The sequence below is a fragment of the Phodopus roborovskii genome, unplaced genomic scaffold (assembly GCF_943737965.1).
Source record: "Phodopus roborovskii unplaced genomic scaffold, PHOROB, whole genome shotgun sequence".
NCBI lineage: Eukaryota > Metazoa > Chordata > Mammalia > Rodentia > Cricetidae > Phodopus > Phodopus roborovskii.
The window spans coordinates 825,651-840,634 of NW_026126618.1; the positions used below are offsets into that span (position 1 = coordinate 825,651).

Genomic DNA, 14,984 nt, shown 5'->3' on the forward strand with positions numbered 1-14,984 from the left:
TCCTTGTTAAAGATTCCAGGGAGGATGGGAGGGAGAGGGAACTGGGATTGATACACAAAATAAGGTTGTTTCTAATTTAAATTTTAAAAAATCTAAGAAAGGGAGAAGAGATTCTAAGAACAACAGCAGCAAAAACCTAGTTAATACAAAATAAACTTTGGGTGCACTCACACACACACCCATCTGTTATTTCTGAAAAAGAAATTAAGGTGAAAACTCACAATAGTCTAATAGCCTAGAATTCTTAACTATGTTTAACCAATCATTTACTTCTTTGGGATCTATGGACAACCATGGAAGCGTGACTAATGTAACTAAAGCTTATATAGATAAATGGAAAAGATCTCTTGCCTGTCAACTTTCTCTGAATTGAAATAGACCCTTCGGGTTAGAGACTCATTAAGACTCATTAAGTGAACCAGGTGGTGGTGTATGCCTTTAGTCCCAGCACTCGGGAGGCAGAGGCAGCCGTATCTCTGAGTTCAAGGCCAGCCTTGTCTAAGGAGCGAGTTCCAGGTCAGACTCCAAAACAGTAGAGAAACTGTCTCAAAACAAACAAACAAACAAACAAAAAGAATACTTGTCCATGGGCCTAGGTTCATACCTAGAAAGACTCAGAGATGCAAAGACTCAGATTTCCAGGTCAGACTCCAAAACAGTAGAGAAACCGTCTCAAAACAAACAAACAAACAAACAAACAAACAAAAAGAATACTTGTCCATGGGCCTAGGTTCATACCCAGAAAGACTCAGAGATGCAAAGACTCAGATTTCCAGGTCAGACTCCAAAACAGTAGAGAAACCGTCTCAAAACAAACAAACAAACAAACAAACAAAAAGAATACTTGTCCATGGGCCTAGGTTCATACCTAGAAAGACTCAGAGATGCAAAGACTCAGATTTCCAGGTCAGACTCCAAAACAGTAGAGAAACCATCTCAAAACAAACAAACAAACAAACAAACAAAAAGAATACTTGTCCATGGGCCTAGGTTCATACCTGGAAAGACTCAGAGATGCAAAGACTCAGAGTTCCAGGTCAGACTCCAAAACAGTAGAGAAACTGTCTCAAAACAAACAAACAAACAAACAAAAAGAATACTTGTCCATGGGCCTAGCTTCATACCTAGAAAGACTCAGAGATGCAAAGACTCAGATTTCCAGGTCAGACTCCAAAACAGTAGAGAAACTGTCTCAAAACAAACAAACAAACAAACAAAAAGAATACTTGTCCATGGGCCTAGCTTCATACCTAGAAAGACTCAGAGATGCAAAGACTCAGAGTTCCAGGTCGGACTCCAAAACAGTAGAGAAACCCTGTCTCGAAAAACAAAACAAAACAAAAAAGGCTCAGTAAGTAAGTGGGGCTACAGAGATGGCTCAGGGGTTAAGAGCATGTCTCCTCTTCCCAGCATCCTGAGTTCAATCCATTCCCAGCAACCACATGGTGGTGCTCTCTTCTGGCCTACAGGTGAACATTCAGGCAGAATACTGTACAAATAAAAAAGACTCAGGAAGTACGGGCTGGAGAGGGGCTAGTTCCAAGGGATTCCTACACACTCACACAGTCATACATGCAGGCAAAACACCAATGCACATGTAACAAATAAAGGAAACCTACAAAACTCAAGAAGTAAAGATCTCCACAAGCGTTAACAGTAGCTGGAGAGGAAACACACATCATACATACATACTCCCTGGATACAGTGCTCAGATATTATCACCCATGAGATGCGCTTAGCTTTCTTCACTTTTACAATTCAGGGTTCAGCCTAGGGAATTAATTGTGCCACCCACAGTGGACTGGGTCAATTTAAAGTCAAGACAACCTCCACTGAAATCCCACTAAAATGCCTCAGTGCTAACCTGAGCTACATAACTCCTCAGCTTAGGCTTTCTTCCAGGTGTCTCTAGGTGTATCAAGTCAATGTTAAAATTAAACAGCTTCCTGCCTCAGTCCCTGTAAAAACTGGATTAAGCTCAGCTCTCTAGGAGTTCCTTAATCCAATCAAGTTGACTACCAAAACTATTCCAGCACAGAAATAAAAAATTAAATGCTTAAATAAAAAACTAGCCTTGTGTGTAACCCATACCTTTAATGCTAACATGCAAGAAGATGGGTCTGAATTCTAAGCCAGCCTTGTGTGCTCCAGGCCAGTCAGAGCTACAAAGTGAGACCCTGTCTGGAACAACAAAAAAACCTAACTACTAGAACAGATAAAATTTCATGCCTGTGAGTTGAGCAGAAATTTCCTCAACATGACCTCCAAACCAAGCACACACCTTTAACACCAATACTTGAAGATCTAAGCCACATATAATCATAAAAATACAAATTAAAGTCACAGTGATAGCCCAATGCTTATTAGATTGGATATTATAAAAAGATATTATAGTTTTCAAAGCCAGCAAGCAAGTCCACCTGCGTAGTCAGCAAACAAAATCATCCTATAATCATCCAAGCGGGCATACTCTGGAATAAAAAGTATTTTCATAGCAAAGGGCATTCAACCTATAATTTCAATTGGTTGAAATATAATTGTTCATTCATTAATTAAAAATTAGTAAATTGATGGAAGATGTCATTCTGTAAATATGTTTTTCTTATTGGTTAATGAATAAAGCCCTGTTGGCCAATAGGAAAACAAGATAGGTGGGACTAGAGGCAAGGAGGATTCAGGGAGAGGTAGGAGATTCAAAATGTTGAGACTTGAGGAAGAGGTCCTGACACTCTCCAGTAAGCCAAGACCACGTGGAAACACTTAGATTAATAGAAATGCTAGTAACTGGCCAACAGCTTAATATCTAATATAGCGTCTGTGTGTTATTTGGGGCTGATGAGGTTGTGGGACCAGACTGGTGGGAAAAATGCCTGTAACAGTAAATGGCCTGGAGCACTTCTACCTTGAAATTTCTGAAACATCTTCAGCTTCATTTCAATGGAAACATAATGCAAACACGACCTAAAATGTTGTCAGGACGAGAAGAAGTCTGACCATGTTCTGTGCAGGCTCCTCCTTAGATGTGTCGTGAGCATGGGGTCTGTGAATTTGGAGAGCAGCTGTTTGCTTTGGAAAAATTCTGGAGCTGGGGAAGGGGGGCATTTTTGATGCTAGCAAGGCAAGGGGCGGTAGACTACAATCAGAAGCTGGGGTGACTTAATTCTGGTAACTGGTGTGAGTAGTTTGTGTTCCAGTGGTTCGGGCTGAGAAATTCCTCATCACGCTGGTCATAAGGAGAGTGGAAGAGGTCTTTCCCCCTGAAGTGAGATGGAGATAGTCTCAGGAGAGCAGCTTCACTGAACTGGTAGGTCAGCTTTCTGCGGATTTTCGTGATCTCCCCAGTCCTGGCATAGTTCCTCAGGGCTCTGGCCATCTTCTGGTAAGTCATGGGCTTTCTGTTGCCTTTTCTTTTCCCCCATAGCTCAGCAAGCTTTTCTTTGTTTTTTGATACAAACTGAAAGACACCTTTGGTTTTGTCGACCCACTGAATACAAGACGACATCTCCGAATCGCACAGAGATTGGAAAAGGTATTCAAACAGTCGAAGCTTCCTCCGGCCTGCAATGGAGGGAGAGAGGAGACATCAAACCCGTGTGGCTGGCCCTGGAAGGCCCCATGGAAGGACTTGCTACCCCAGAAATGGAAGCTTCACTGAGCTGGCTTCCTCTCATGCACTGCCTTAGGAACACAGTTCCCAGCAGTCCAGAAAGATCTGTGGGCCTCTTAAAAGTTTGCACTGGGACTAAATGATGTGGACATTGCTAAGAGTTCCTTATTTCCTGCACCCCCACATCTGGAGATTTTTCATTTGAAGGAAGTTTTCCTTCACAGTTAAATCTCCACCATAGTTTCTCATTATGAAACATACCCAGAGGACCTGAGTTCAATTCCCAGCAACCACACAGTGCTCTGTAATGAGATCTGATGCCCTCTCGTGGCCTGCAGGCATGCATTGCAGGCAGAACACTGTACACAAAAGTAAATCATTTAGAAGGAGGAGCAGGGAGGCTGGAGGGAGGGCTCAGGGGTTAAGAGCACTCACTGGCTGCTCTTCCAGAGATCCTGAGTTCAGTTCCCAACAACCACATGGTGGCTCACAACCATCTACAGTGGGGTCTGATGCCCTCTTCTGGCATAAAGGCATACATGCAAATAGACCACTTGTATACATAAAACAAACAGGTTCGAGTCCCAGCAGCTCACAACCACCTTTAACTCCATTTCACTGTTCTCAAATGCTGTCCTCTCTCGGCCCTAAAAGTAATATTAAGGGAATTAGTAGCCATGACACAGAGGCTAGCTCTGAGATTGTAAACAATGACAACAAAGAAAACACTGGACAATTCTACTCCAGTTTTTCTGAAGTTTACCATTGTTGCAAATGTTTTTATTAGCGTGTGTTACTTACACAAAGCAATGGGCTTCGTTACCACACTTTCATGGGTGTGTGTTAGAGCTCTAGGGAAACAGAGCTGATAGAATGAGTATATCTTCTATATACTGTTTGTTAGATTGTCTTACATGATACATGCCGTCCAAAGGCTGAGAAGCAGTAGCTGCCCAGCCTGTGAGGCTGGATGCTGAAGATCCGAGAGCCTTATGAACAAGTCTTCAGTCCACGTTGTTCATGAGCAATGGCTAAGGGCATTGCCATTTTCAATTATGAAATCAAGAGCTAATGTCAGTGTCTTTCATCTACTTAGAAATGTAATAATGTGTCTCAAAATGACTAGATAAGGAAGTAGATTTAGAGGATTCATTTGGATTGTGTGTTGTTGATAGAATTCATTGCATTAAAGTGACAGCCACATCACGACATCCAAATTAGCACATGCATGCCGCATCACACTCCACTAGATCCAAAAACCAAAACAAAACTCTTGGCTAAATTATATTTCCCCCCTTGAGAAATTAGCAGTTTATTCCTACGCTGCTTGCATATCTGCACCCTCCAAATCTGCTTGTGTTATCTTGGTGTGTGAACTGTGAAACTGTCCTCTGATCATCACAGGCTTTTGAAGGTGATATCGCTGCACTACTATCAACTCACCACAGCTGTGGCGACCCTCACAAGAACCACACAGAAACCGAGACTGCCTACACTCTAGCATGGTTATGGAGAGGCACATGGAGCTCTGTGAAAAGCTTCTGGTAGTTAATGGCTGCTGGGGGTGAGGTGGCGGCATCATTTTTCTTCCCAGAATGTAATCAGTAAGTTACCTAGGATCCAATAAATAACCCGATAGCCTTGGAGTGGTCCAATTCATGTTTTCTTTTTCTTTCTTTTTTTTTTTTTTTTTTTTTTTTTTGAGACAGAGTTTCTCTCTATTGCTTTGGAGCTTGTCCTGGAACTAGCTCCATAGACCAGGCTGGCCTTGAACTCACAGAGATCTGCCTGCCTCTGCCTCCGGAGTGCTGGGACGAAAGGCGTGTGCTACCGACACCCAGGTTGCTTCAAACTTGCAATCCTTTTGCCTCAGTGCTGGCCCTAAGTATGTACTACTGTGTTTGGCTACAAGATAATACTTAGAAATAGAATTAATTCTGAACTCCATCCATCATGACGCTGTATACTTACCATCTAAAAGCAGGATTGCAAGTCTGAAGGCATCTTGGTGTCTACCAGTGAGATCTAAGGCCAGCCTAGGCTATGTAATAACAGAAAGAAAAGACCAAACACATGCATAACAGCACGTTGTACCTATGTAAGGAGTGTCACAGCAATGTACCTTTTCCTCCCTTTGGCTGGAAGAGGGAGACTTGTCCCGCCAGCTGGTTTTCATTTATGCTCTGCAGAGACTGTGGGATATTTTCTTCCAAATACAAGTCCCCAGGACCATTCTACAGACACAAGACAGCAGGATGTTAAGTGGGAGTTTGTCCCGTGCCTCCCCGACCCTCATTGGTGGCTGAAGACCAAGGCTAAGAAGAGTAATGGGTACTAAACCTCTGCATTCTCAAAGTGCTGCCCCCACTACAGCCAGATCATCCCAGGGATGATCAAGCCATACCGGGACCACAGGACAGGCGCTAACGTTTGACTCCTCCTCTCATGAGAAAAGAGGTGGCTACTCCTCTTCTTAAAGATGCCCAGTGAGAGGAAGATCCAAGAGAATCGGTGGGAATTAGGTGTGGCAGATCACAACTGCAACCCCAGCACCAAGACTAAGGCTGGGAGAGTAGTGCTTCAAGTGACTGAGGCAGGAGGATTGCTGTGAGTTTAAGGAGATCCTGGGCTGCAGAGCCTGCTAGACACAAGAACATCACCTCACCCCCTGTCCCCCCCCCCAAAGATGGATGGGAGCTGGGATCGTCATATGTGGCAACAACGTGTCCATTGGTTTATTAGACACAATGGAGGGGGCTGGGCTTGAGCCATCTTATCACCCCACACAATCAGGCCAGGGGTCCCAATTACAAGAAGCTGTACTCTGCAGTCTGGGAGTTAAAAAATAAGGTTGCCAGATTCGGCGAGTAATAAAAGTGGACTATTATTCCCAGGCCCTTCGTTGTGTGTCCATTGATCACACAAATAAAAATGTCTGTGGTGGGAGGGGCTGATTGGAAGTCACACCCAGGAGAACACATTCAGCTTGGGGATCCAGGTGACTACACTATTTATTGCTCAGAACTTTCCCATCTGCTTCTCTGTTCCGCGTCTGATCTGAGGTCCTACTTATCTCTCTGCTGCTTGGTCTCCTCACCCTTTTATTCACATTTGCTTCAAACCTAACAAACTCACTCATATTAAAGCAAAAGCATGGCTGTTGTGCACCCTTTTCCGTGCTGAGCAATTGGCCTCGCTAGACATACTCACTATTACGCTCCTCCAGTTATAGGTGGGCTCTCCTGGGGATAAAATGCCATAGTAGCTGCAATTTCCTCTGAATTGCTGAGGGTAATAGTGAGCCATCTGAGTTTTATGTTCTAATTTGAAAAGAAAAAAAGAACAGAAAAACATTCATAAGTCCAAGTTTACAAGCACACACACGTATGGAGGAGGCCCAAGGTAACACATATGCTATTGATTGGTGCCTCCTAAGTTCTCTCCACTTTATATTTCTTCCATGGTGTTTACCCAATATTCTAATATTACAGATACTCTTCTACATAACCCATTTGCCTTATGGAGAAATATTCCGTGTGCCTAAAGTGCCACACTATTTTCAATCTTGGAACTCTCTATGATACTGTGTATAAACTCAGTAGACAACATAATTGCATCTTACCTAGATCAGATAGTAAAAATAACTAGAATGAGTGAAGGATAAAAATCTGTATTCTTCCACACTAACTACAGTCTTGGGTGAGTGGAAAGCCTGAGAGATATAACAATGAGGCTTTTTTTCTGGGCTAGGGGGATGACTCAATGGTCAAAGCTCTTGCCACATAAGTGTGAGGACCAGAGTTCAAGTCCCCAGAAGCCAGGTAAAGCTGAGCATGTAGAGAGGTATGTAATCCCAGTATTTCTGTGGCAAGATGGGAGGCTAGAGTCAGGGGAGTCCCCATCAGTCTAGCTAGCCTGCATATGCATGGTATTGAGACTCTGACAAAGAAGACACCCAAGGTTGTCCCCTGACTTCCACACTCTAATTATGGTCCAGATAATATACATACATATATACCATGCACTTACGTAATATACCATACACATATACATATACACATACACCATACACATACATAATATTCATATACATATTTTTAAAGGGAAAGCTTTTCCTGAAAACTCAAAATGAATGCTATAATAAGCAAATGATAAGCAGACTTTATGTTTGTTCTTTGTCTTATTCACAGGGTCTAACTGTATTATCAGGCTGGCCTCAAAACAATGACCCCCTTGGCCTCCACTCCAACCTCAGATATCATTCTTCAATACCCTTGTGTTTTGAGACAGGGTCTCTTACTGGCCTAGAGCACATCAATAAGGGTATGCTGGCTAGCCTGGGAGCCCCAGGGAAAGCCTGTTCCCCAGATTTGCAATGCCAAGATCGTGTAAGTCTGGTAGGCTTCCATGCCTTACCTCTTACATGCATGTGACCAACTAGCCACGTGTGTTCTGCCCAGAGATGAGAATAAATGACCGTTTTACCTGGGGAGTATTGAAATCCTCCAATTGAATGCTGCAACACCTCCAAAGCATCATCGAATGCTTGACCCAACCTGTCATGTTCAGTGAAAGTCTGCTGCAACAATGGTGAAATTCGGGAGTTCTGAAATTAGTAAAATGTAAGTTTACTCTTGCTAGGAGTCTCAACTTTAGCACTCTGGGCATAGTAGACTAGCCAAGTTGTCATTGCTGCATGTTGTTCCTTGCACTGTAGAATGGTCAACAAAGCTCCTTGGGACCTCCCTGCTACTAGACAATCAATGGCGTGGCTCAGGTGTCACCAAATAAACGTGAGAGCCACTTTCCTAGGTTAGTAGTATTTAAAGCACTAGCCTGCAAGACTGGTGCTTACCGAAAGGATTTACCTTATAGTATACATATTATATCATATAATTACATAACTCAAGAGCATAAAATTTTATATAGTATAAGTAAAAATTACAGGGTCAGTCCCTGGCACCATGTAACTAGCATGGTAGCACATGTCTACAGTTGCAGCAAAAAAAAAAAAAAAAAAAAAAAAATCTTAGTTTCAATACTGGAGAGTAAAGATAAACAAATAAAACAACTGACCATTGTTCCTAAATGGGTCCTCTTGAGTTGAGGGAAAGCACTCCCCGATAGCTTGTACAAGGTTCTGGGCTCAATAACGAGTTCTGGTGGAGAAGAAAAAGACAAATTAAATAACAGGACAGTTGCAAATAGGTTTATCATTTATTGTTTGTCTTTTGCTTTTTTGGAGATAAGGTCTCAGTCTGAAGCCCAGCCAGGCCTCCAAGTCATAGTAATCTTCCTATGCGAGTAACCTTGAAATAAAAGTAATTTTTAATTTGATTGTAAATGAACACATCTTGCACTGAAAAGCATTATAAATGCCAAATGCCATCATCTGAATTCTTTCACGGGATGCATTTTCTTTCCACAAAATTTCCTTCAAAGATTACACTTTTCTATCATTGCACGTATGTATGTGTATTGTGTAAGCATGAACAAACGCATGTGTGTGTGTGTGTGTGGCTGCTCGTGCGTGCCAGTGTGTGCAGAGAGCAGAAGTTGATGCCATGTGTCTTTGTCCACTACTCTCCACTTTGTAAGTACTGAAACAGTATCTCTCACTTGAGCCCCAGAATTTGCTGAGTGGATCAAATTGTCGAGTTTATGCTGATTCATCGTACGAAGTGCTGGGATTGCAGGAGGCCACTCCCTCCCGGGCAGGATGTCCTAGTGTGGTTTCTATTACTGTGACAAAGCACCATGACCATAACAACTTGAGAGAAAAGGGTTTTCCTATCTATTGTCACTGCATCATTGCGGGATGTCAGGGCAGGAACTAAGCAGAGGCCACAGAGGAACGGTATGTTTTCTTGCTCAGCTGGCTTTCTTATATATAACTCTGGACTACCTGCCACAGTGGTCAGAGCACTCTCACAGTCAATCAAGAAAGCGCTCCACAGGGTGGAGGTGGTACACTTTCCATCTCTGCACTTGGGAGGCAGAGGCGGGCTGTGAGTGCTGTAGACAGACTAGTCTACCTAGGTCAGTGAAGGCTGCACACAAGGAGAAACCCTGTCTCAAAAAACTCCAAAAAAAAAAAAAAAAAAAAAAAAAAAAAAAAAGCAAAACAAAACAAAACAGAAAGAAAGGAAAAGAAAAAGCTCCACAGGCTCACCTATAGGCCAATCTAGTGGAGGCATTTTCTTAATTAAATTTCTTCTTTCCAGATGACTCTAAGACTCTAGTTCCTGCCGTGCCAGAAAACACAACAAGAACAACAAAAACCAACAAAGAACTAGGGAGCTCATCAGGATCTCCAGAGGCCCTGGAGATCCAAAGCCTGGCCCTCAGGTTTACGGGGCCAGCACCTCTACCCCTCAGCTCCTCCCAGTTCTGACAAGTGAATCTCCCGAAAGGGGGTGGATCACCCTCCCTGCTTAGCTGACCAGAGCACAGAAAGCACAGGAGCATGTTGAAGAATCCCCGCTTAAATGCTTTATTTTATAACCCCGGGCAGGCAGTGCAAACCTATATACTTCTCTCCTGGAACGCTAGCACTCGAAAGCTGAATCAGGAAGACTAGCTCAGATTGGAGTTTGTTGCCAGCCTGGGTTATGCACCCCACCCCAAATGCTTTTCATTTAAAATTCTGAAATGCAATGTCTGCCTTCGGAATCTTGGCGCAGACCATTTATCGGGCCAGGCATGAAGGCCGTCGTAGAAAGCCTATGCCTGGAAGGCTGAGGACATATGGTTTCTGTGCGTTAGACGATGTGATTTTTTTGTCGCTGTTGTTTTATCTACTTCTTTTCAGTGAAGACTATTTTCTAATAGCAGTTGTGGCAGAGATGGGCGCCTTAAATGCTCCCTATCTGTGTGAATGGTATTTAAAACAGATTATCATATATATCATTTATAAACCAGAGGCTGTTTCCTCAAGTTATTATTCCATAAACAGATACCCTTTATTATTTAATGTTTAGCATTTGTTTTATTTTGCTGTTATTTATTTTTGACACAGGGTTTCTCTGTGTAGCCCTGGCTGTCCTGAACTCATTCTGTAGACCAGGCTGGCCTTTACTTTAACTCACAGAGATCCACCTGCCTCTGCCTCCTGAGTGCTGGGATTAAAGGCATACACCTGGCAAGACTTTAATCTAATACTGATGTAATAACAATTAATACCAAATGATACAGTGGGATCATAGCTCAATACTTTATCTTCCAATTAGGTCACTTAAAACATGAGACCAGGCTGTGGTGGCACATGCCCGTAATCCCAGGACAGCCAAGCCAACACAGAGAAACCATGACTCGAAAAACTAACAATAACCAACAACAAAAAAGAAAACATAAAAAGAACATTCATAAATCCAGTCTGGGATGTTCTTTAATCAATTTTTTTTTTGGTGGTCTGTTTATTTGCTCTTTTAAGAGCGTGACTATGAAGCCTGGGCTAGCCTCACACTCATTCTGTAATCCAGACTGGTTTTAAACTCCTTTCCGGGAGGCAGATCTCTGAGTTCGAGAGCAGCCTGGTCTACAAGAGCTAGTTCCAAGGCAGCCTCTAAAGCTCCAGAGAAACCCTGTCTCAAACAAAACAAAAACATCAAAACCCGCCTGTCAGTACCCCTTTGTCAGCCTCCCAAAAACTGAGATTTTAGCCATGCACTGACCCACCCACCACATGAACGTTTAGATATTTAGATATTTTTTAAAAACTTTGAGGCACCCATGACTTTACTCATTAGTGCTGAAGATGGTTGTATTTTGAACTAAGTACCTAAAGGCGCCTGGAGTATTTTAGGAGAAGCAAACTCTTTACACTTTGTTTCCATGAACTGTAAATAAAGGGGTATAAGTGGTTTCATTGAAGTGTGTGCTCTAAAGATGCTGGTTCTGAGGTCCCCCTCCAGCTTGAGTTTCCATTCCCCGCACCACCACATCAGCCAATGCTCCAAAGCCCGTCACCGTACAAAGGAAAGAAGAAATCCTTGCTAGGCACCTAAGTGGATCAACATTTCTTGCAACTGAACAAACAATTAAGACAACTGCCCAAGAAACATTCATCTGAAGGAGAAAACTGAACAGTTAATACAAAGGGCTTGGAGAAGCATAAGCCGAACACTCACTCACCCGGAAGGTGTTCTTCAGCCCTGCATGAAATTGTACTGCTAGCACTGCAATCATCAAGACACCATCTAGAACATGCTGGCAGCGTTGCAATAAATACTTATTTTTAAGGAAGTGCTACAAAGGGGATTTTTTTTAAAAGATACAGTGCCTACATAATCCCATTTCTTGGTGTGGCCAGTAAGATGTCAGGAGCTACTATTTTGAAGGGATGTGTAATAGATTGCATTCTTCCAGCCCAAGCATTAGAATCAAACTCAAGGCCCAGCCCCCCCCCCTACATTCTCCCACCCCAACTCAGCTTCTCTGTTCTGCTTAGCCTATTCAGAAACCTCTGACCCGTCTCTCATCCCCCCACCTCCTTCTCTCCCAGTTTAGGACTCCATAATCTCTTCTCTAGACTGAGTGGCTTGCCCAAGACCTCTCCTAATGATCCTCCTAAGGCACATAAGCCCTGAGCCTTCATTGCAACCTCCAAGACTTAGAGCTTTAGCTGCTGCATCATAGCTTTTCCTGACCTAAACCTTAGTTCCCAGTTCATTCAAGAGGGAGTATTCTGTTAAAGGCACTCATTGACAATCCCGATGAGCTGAATTCTGCCCCAGAACCAGAAATGACTCCTTCAAAGGGTAGTAAGGGCTGCTGTGGTGTCACACTTATCCAGCACTCAGCAGAGGCAGGAGGACCACTGGGAATTTAAGGACGGGGTTACATCACCAGACCCTGTCCCAAGAAGCAAAGGGGTGAGCTAGAGAGATGGCTTAGAAGTTAAGAACACCGGCTGCTTCCCCCGGGGGCTCCTAGCCCCTACAATGGCAGCACAGTCTTCTGGTCTCTATGGGCAACCAGTATTTCAGGGCTGCACACACACACACACACACAGACAATACACAAATACACAGAAAATAACGTAGGGGTGGGAAGGATGAGATCTTCAGGTTGAGATCATCAAAGGGCACCTAAGTAGTTACAATTCCTAGGTGGCACTCAAGCTGAGTGTTCCTCAAGCACAACAGCCACTGGTGCAGAGAAGTTCTCTACTTAACCAGAAGGTTAAACTGGCTTTAGGTGACTTTGATGGAAATCGGGGTGGGGGGTGGTCCCAGGTCTCCTCAGTGCACCCTCCCCAAAAGTCTGGTTCCCATACCTGTCCAACAGGGCATCGGAAATCACACAAAATGGAAACAAACTCCTCCTCCCCAGGCTTTGGCAGTCTCCGAACTAGCTGGCACCCGGCCTTCTTAAGAGCCATCCCTTTTGGCCTGGGGCGGGGCAAATCGGAGATGGGGAGGGAATACCCAAAGAAATCCTCAGTAAATCCTGTGGGTGGTAATGTTGGAAGGGTGTGTGTGCTCACCTTTTACCTTTGATATGGGAGTTTGTTCTTGTATGGGACGGTTTGTTATGCAAACATAGCAAACAGCTCCTCTTCTCAAATGCAGACACTAAGTTAACAAAAATGGAACCCTAATCACTCATGTTGATTTGTTTTTGTTGGATCCCAAGCCACACCAAATCTTCACCCATTTTCAAGACATCCAATCTATTTGTTCACTTGATGAATACAAGTTTTGGAGCTCTTTACTCGGCAGACATTGGCCAGGGTCTAAGAGCCATATCTCATGGGTGTTGGTGGCTCACGCCTTTAATCCCAGCACTCAGGAGGCAGAGGCAGGTGGATCTCTGTGAATTCAAGGCCAGCCTGGTCTGCAGAGCAAGTTTCAGGACAGGTTCCAAAGCAATACAGAGAAACCCTGCCTTGAAGACAAAACAAACAAACAAAACAACAAAAAGAGCCATATTTCTGGACAGTTCTATTGAGAATAAATTATATATTAAAAACCCTGTCTCAAAAAACTACTAAATAAATACATAACAGACAATAACCTCTGGGCTTGGTGGCACATGCCTGTAATCCCATGTTTGGGAGTTGCAAGTTCAAAGCCATTTTAAGCAATACAGCTGAGAGCCTATCCCAGCAAATGAAGCATCCCAACTGTAACCCTGGTGTTTGAGTTTGAGCAAACGAAGAGAAGATTGCCTTCACCTTTAGGCCAGCCTGAGCTACATAATGAGTAGCAGGTCAGTCTGGGCAACATTGCAAGAGTTGTCTTGAGAGGCACAGGAGTTATGGGGGGGGTGGTACACACCTTGATCTCAGCACTCAAGAGGCAGAGGCAGGTGGATCTCTGTGAGTTCAAGGCTAGCCTAGTCTACAAACTGAGTTCCAAGATAGCTGGGGCTACACAGAGAAATCCTGTTTGGAAGAAAACAAAAAGAAAAAAAAAAAAAAAAAAAAAAACCACAGGCGTGGAGGGGAGGGAGGGAACAGGGATGGAATGGAGAGCTAACTTATTCCAGGTACACAGAAGAAAGGCCAGAGAGGAAAACAAACATGGACAAAAACAAAGGTAGAAAGCGCACCACAGTCCCACGGTCTCAGGACTGGGGAGGTTAAACTGGGGAATTGATACAGTGATATCCTCTCTCGAAAAACCAAAAAGCAAATGCATAGGGGGCAGTGAATGGAGAGAGAAGTAGGAGAAAGAGAAGGGGAGGAGAGGAAAACACGTGCAACTAGGGAGATTGAGTCAGGGTAGGGATAGAAGACAAGAGAGAGAGAGAGAGAGAGAGAGAGAGAGAGAGAGAGAACATAAAAGAGGAAGCCATTATTGGTTTGAAGAGAAAACTGAACCTAAAGAAAGGTCTAGAGACCTACAAAACTGCTGCCAACTAACATTTGGAGCAACCGTGGAAAGGCTACCATAAATGCCCTTCCTGATAATGAGATTGATGACTAACGTATCCACCATCATGGAGCCCTCATCTAGTACCTATTGTGCAGAGGGAGAGGACAAGACCAGGCGGCAGAAACACATAGAGACAGCGGACCTGAACAAGGAGGAGCTAACGGGCCCCCAGACTGATTGCTGGGAATCCAGCATGGGACTGACTCAGGCCCCCTGAACATGGATGTCAGCTAGAAAGCCTGAGTAGTCTAAGGGACCTCAGACAGTGGAACCAGGAACACATCCTCCATGGAGGGATACTCCCTTAACCTAGAGACAGGAGAGAAGTCCTAGTCCCTACTTCACATGACTTGACAGATTTACATGACTCCACCTAGATGGCATTGCCCTCCATGTGGAATTGGGGTGGAGGGATGGGAGGGGAGGGTGGTCAGGGTGCATGTGAGGGGGGAGAGAAGGTAAGAGGGAGGGAGAGGGGACTGGGATCGACATGTAAA

The 14,984-nt window shown here is 43.8% G+C and overlaps 1 protein-coding gene across 1 annotated transcript; it reads right to left on the minus strand.

Annotated features, from left to right (window-relative positions):
* Positions 1 to 3,139: 3,139 nt before the first annotated feature.
* Spic (Spi-C transcription factor) lies at positions 3,140 to 8,726 on the minus strand. The gene is made up of 5 exons (XM_051206321.1): positions 8,684 to 8,726; positions 8,093 to 8,213; positions 6,818 to 6,927; positions 5,730 to 5,841; positions 3,140 to 3,558 (listed from the first exon to the last, which is right to left on the minus strand). Exons 1-5 carry the CDS (start codon positions 8,684 to 8,686, stop codon positions 3,140 to 3,142), a joined length of 765 nt encoding a protein of 254 aa, XP_051062278.1. The 5' UTR covers positions 8,687 to 8,726.
* Between the last annotated feature and the right edge of the window lie 6,258 nt (positions 8,727 to 14,984).

What these genes read in the sequence shown, in the direction of transcription:
- Spic (XM_051206321.1), bottom strand. An exon ending in ATAACTGGAGGAGCGTAATA is followed by an intron (nt 5,842 to 6,817) that starts GTGAGTATGTCT and finishes TTGTGTCTGTAG; the next exon opens with AATGGTCCTGGGGACTTGTA. An exon ending in CCAGCCAAAGGGAGGAAAAG is followed by an intron (nt 3,559 to 5,729) that starts GTACATTGCTGT and finishes CCTCCATTGCAG; the next exon opens with GCCGGAGGAAGCTTCGACTG.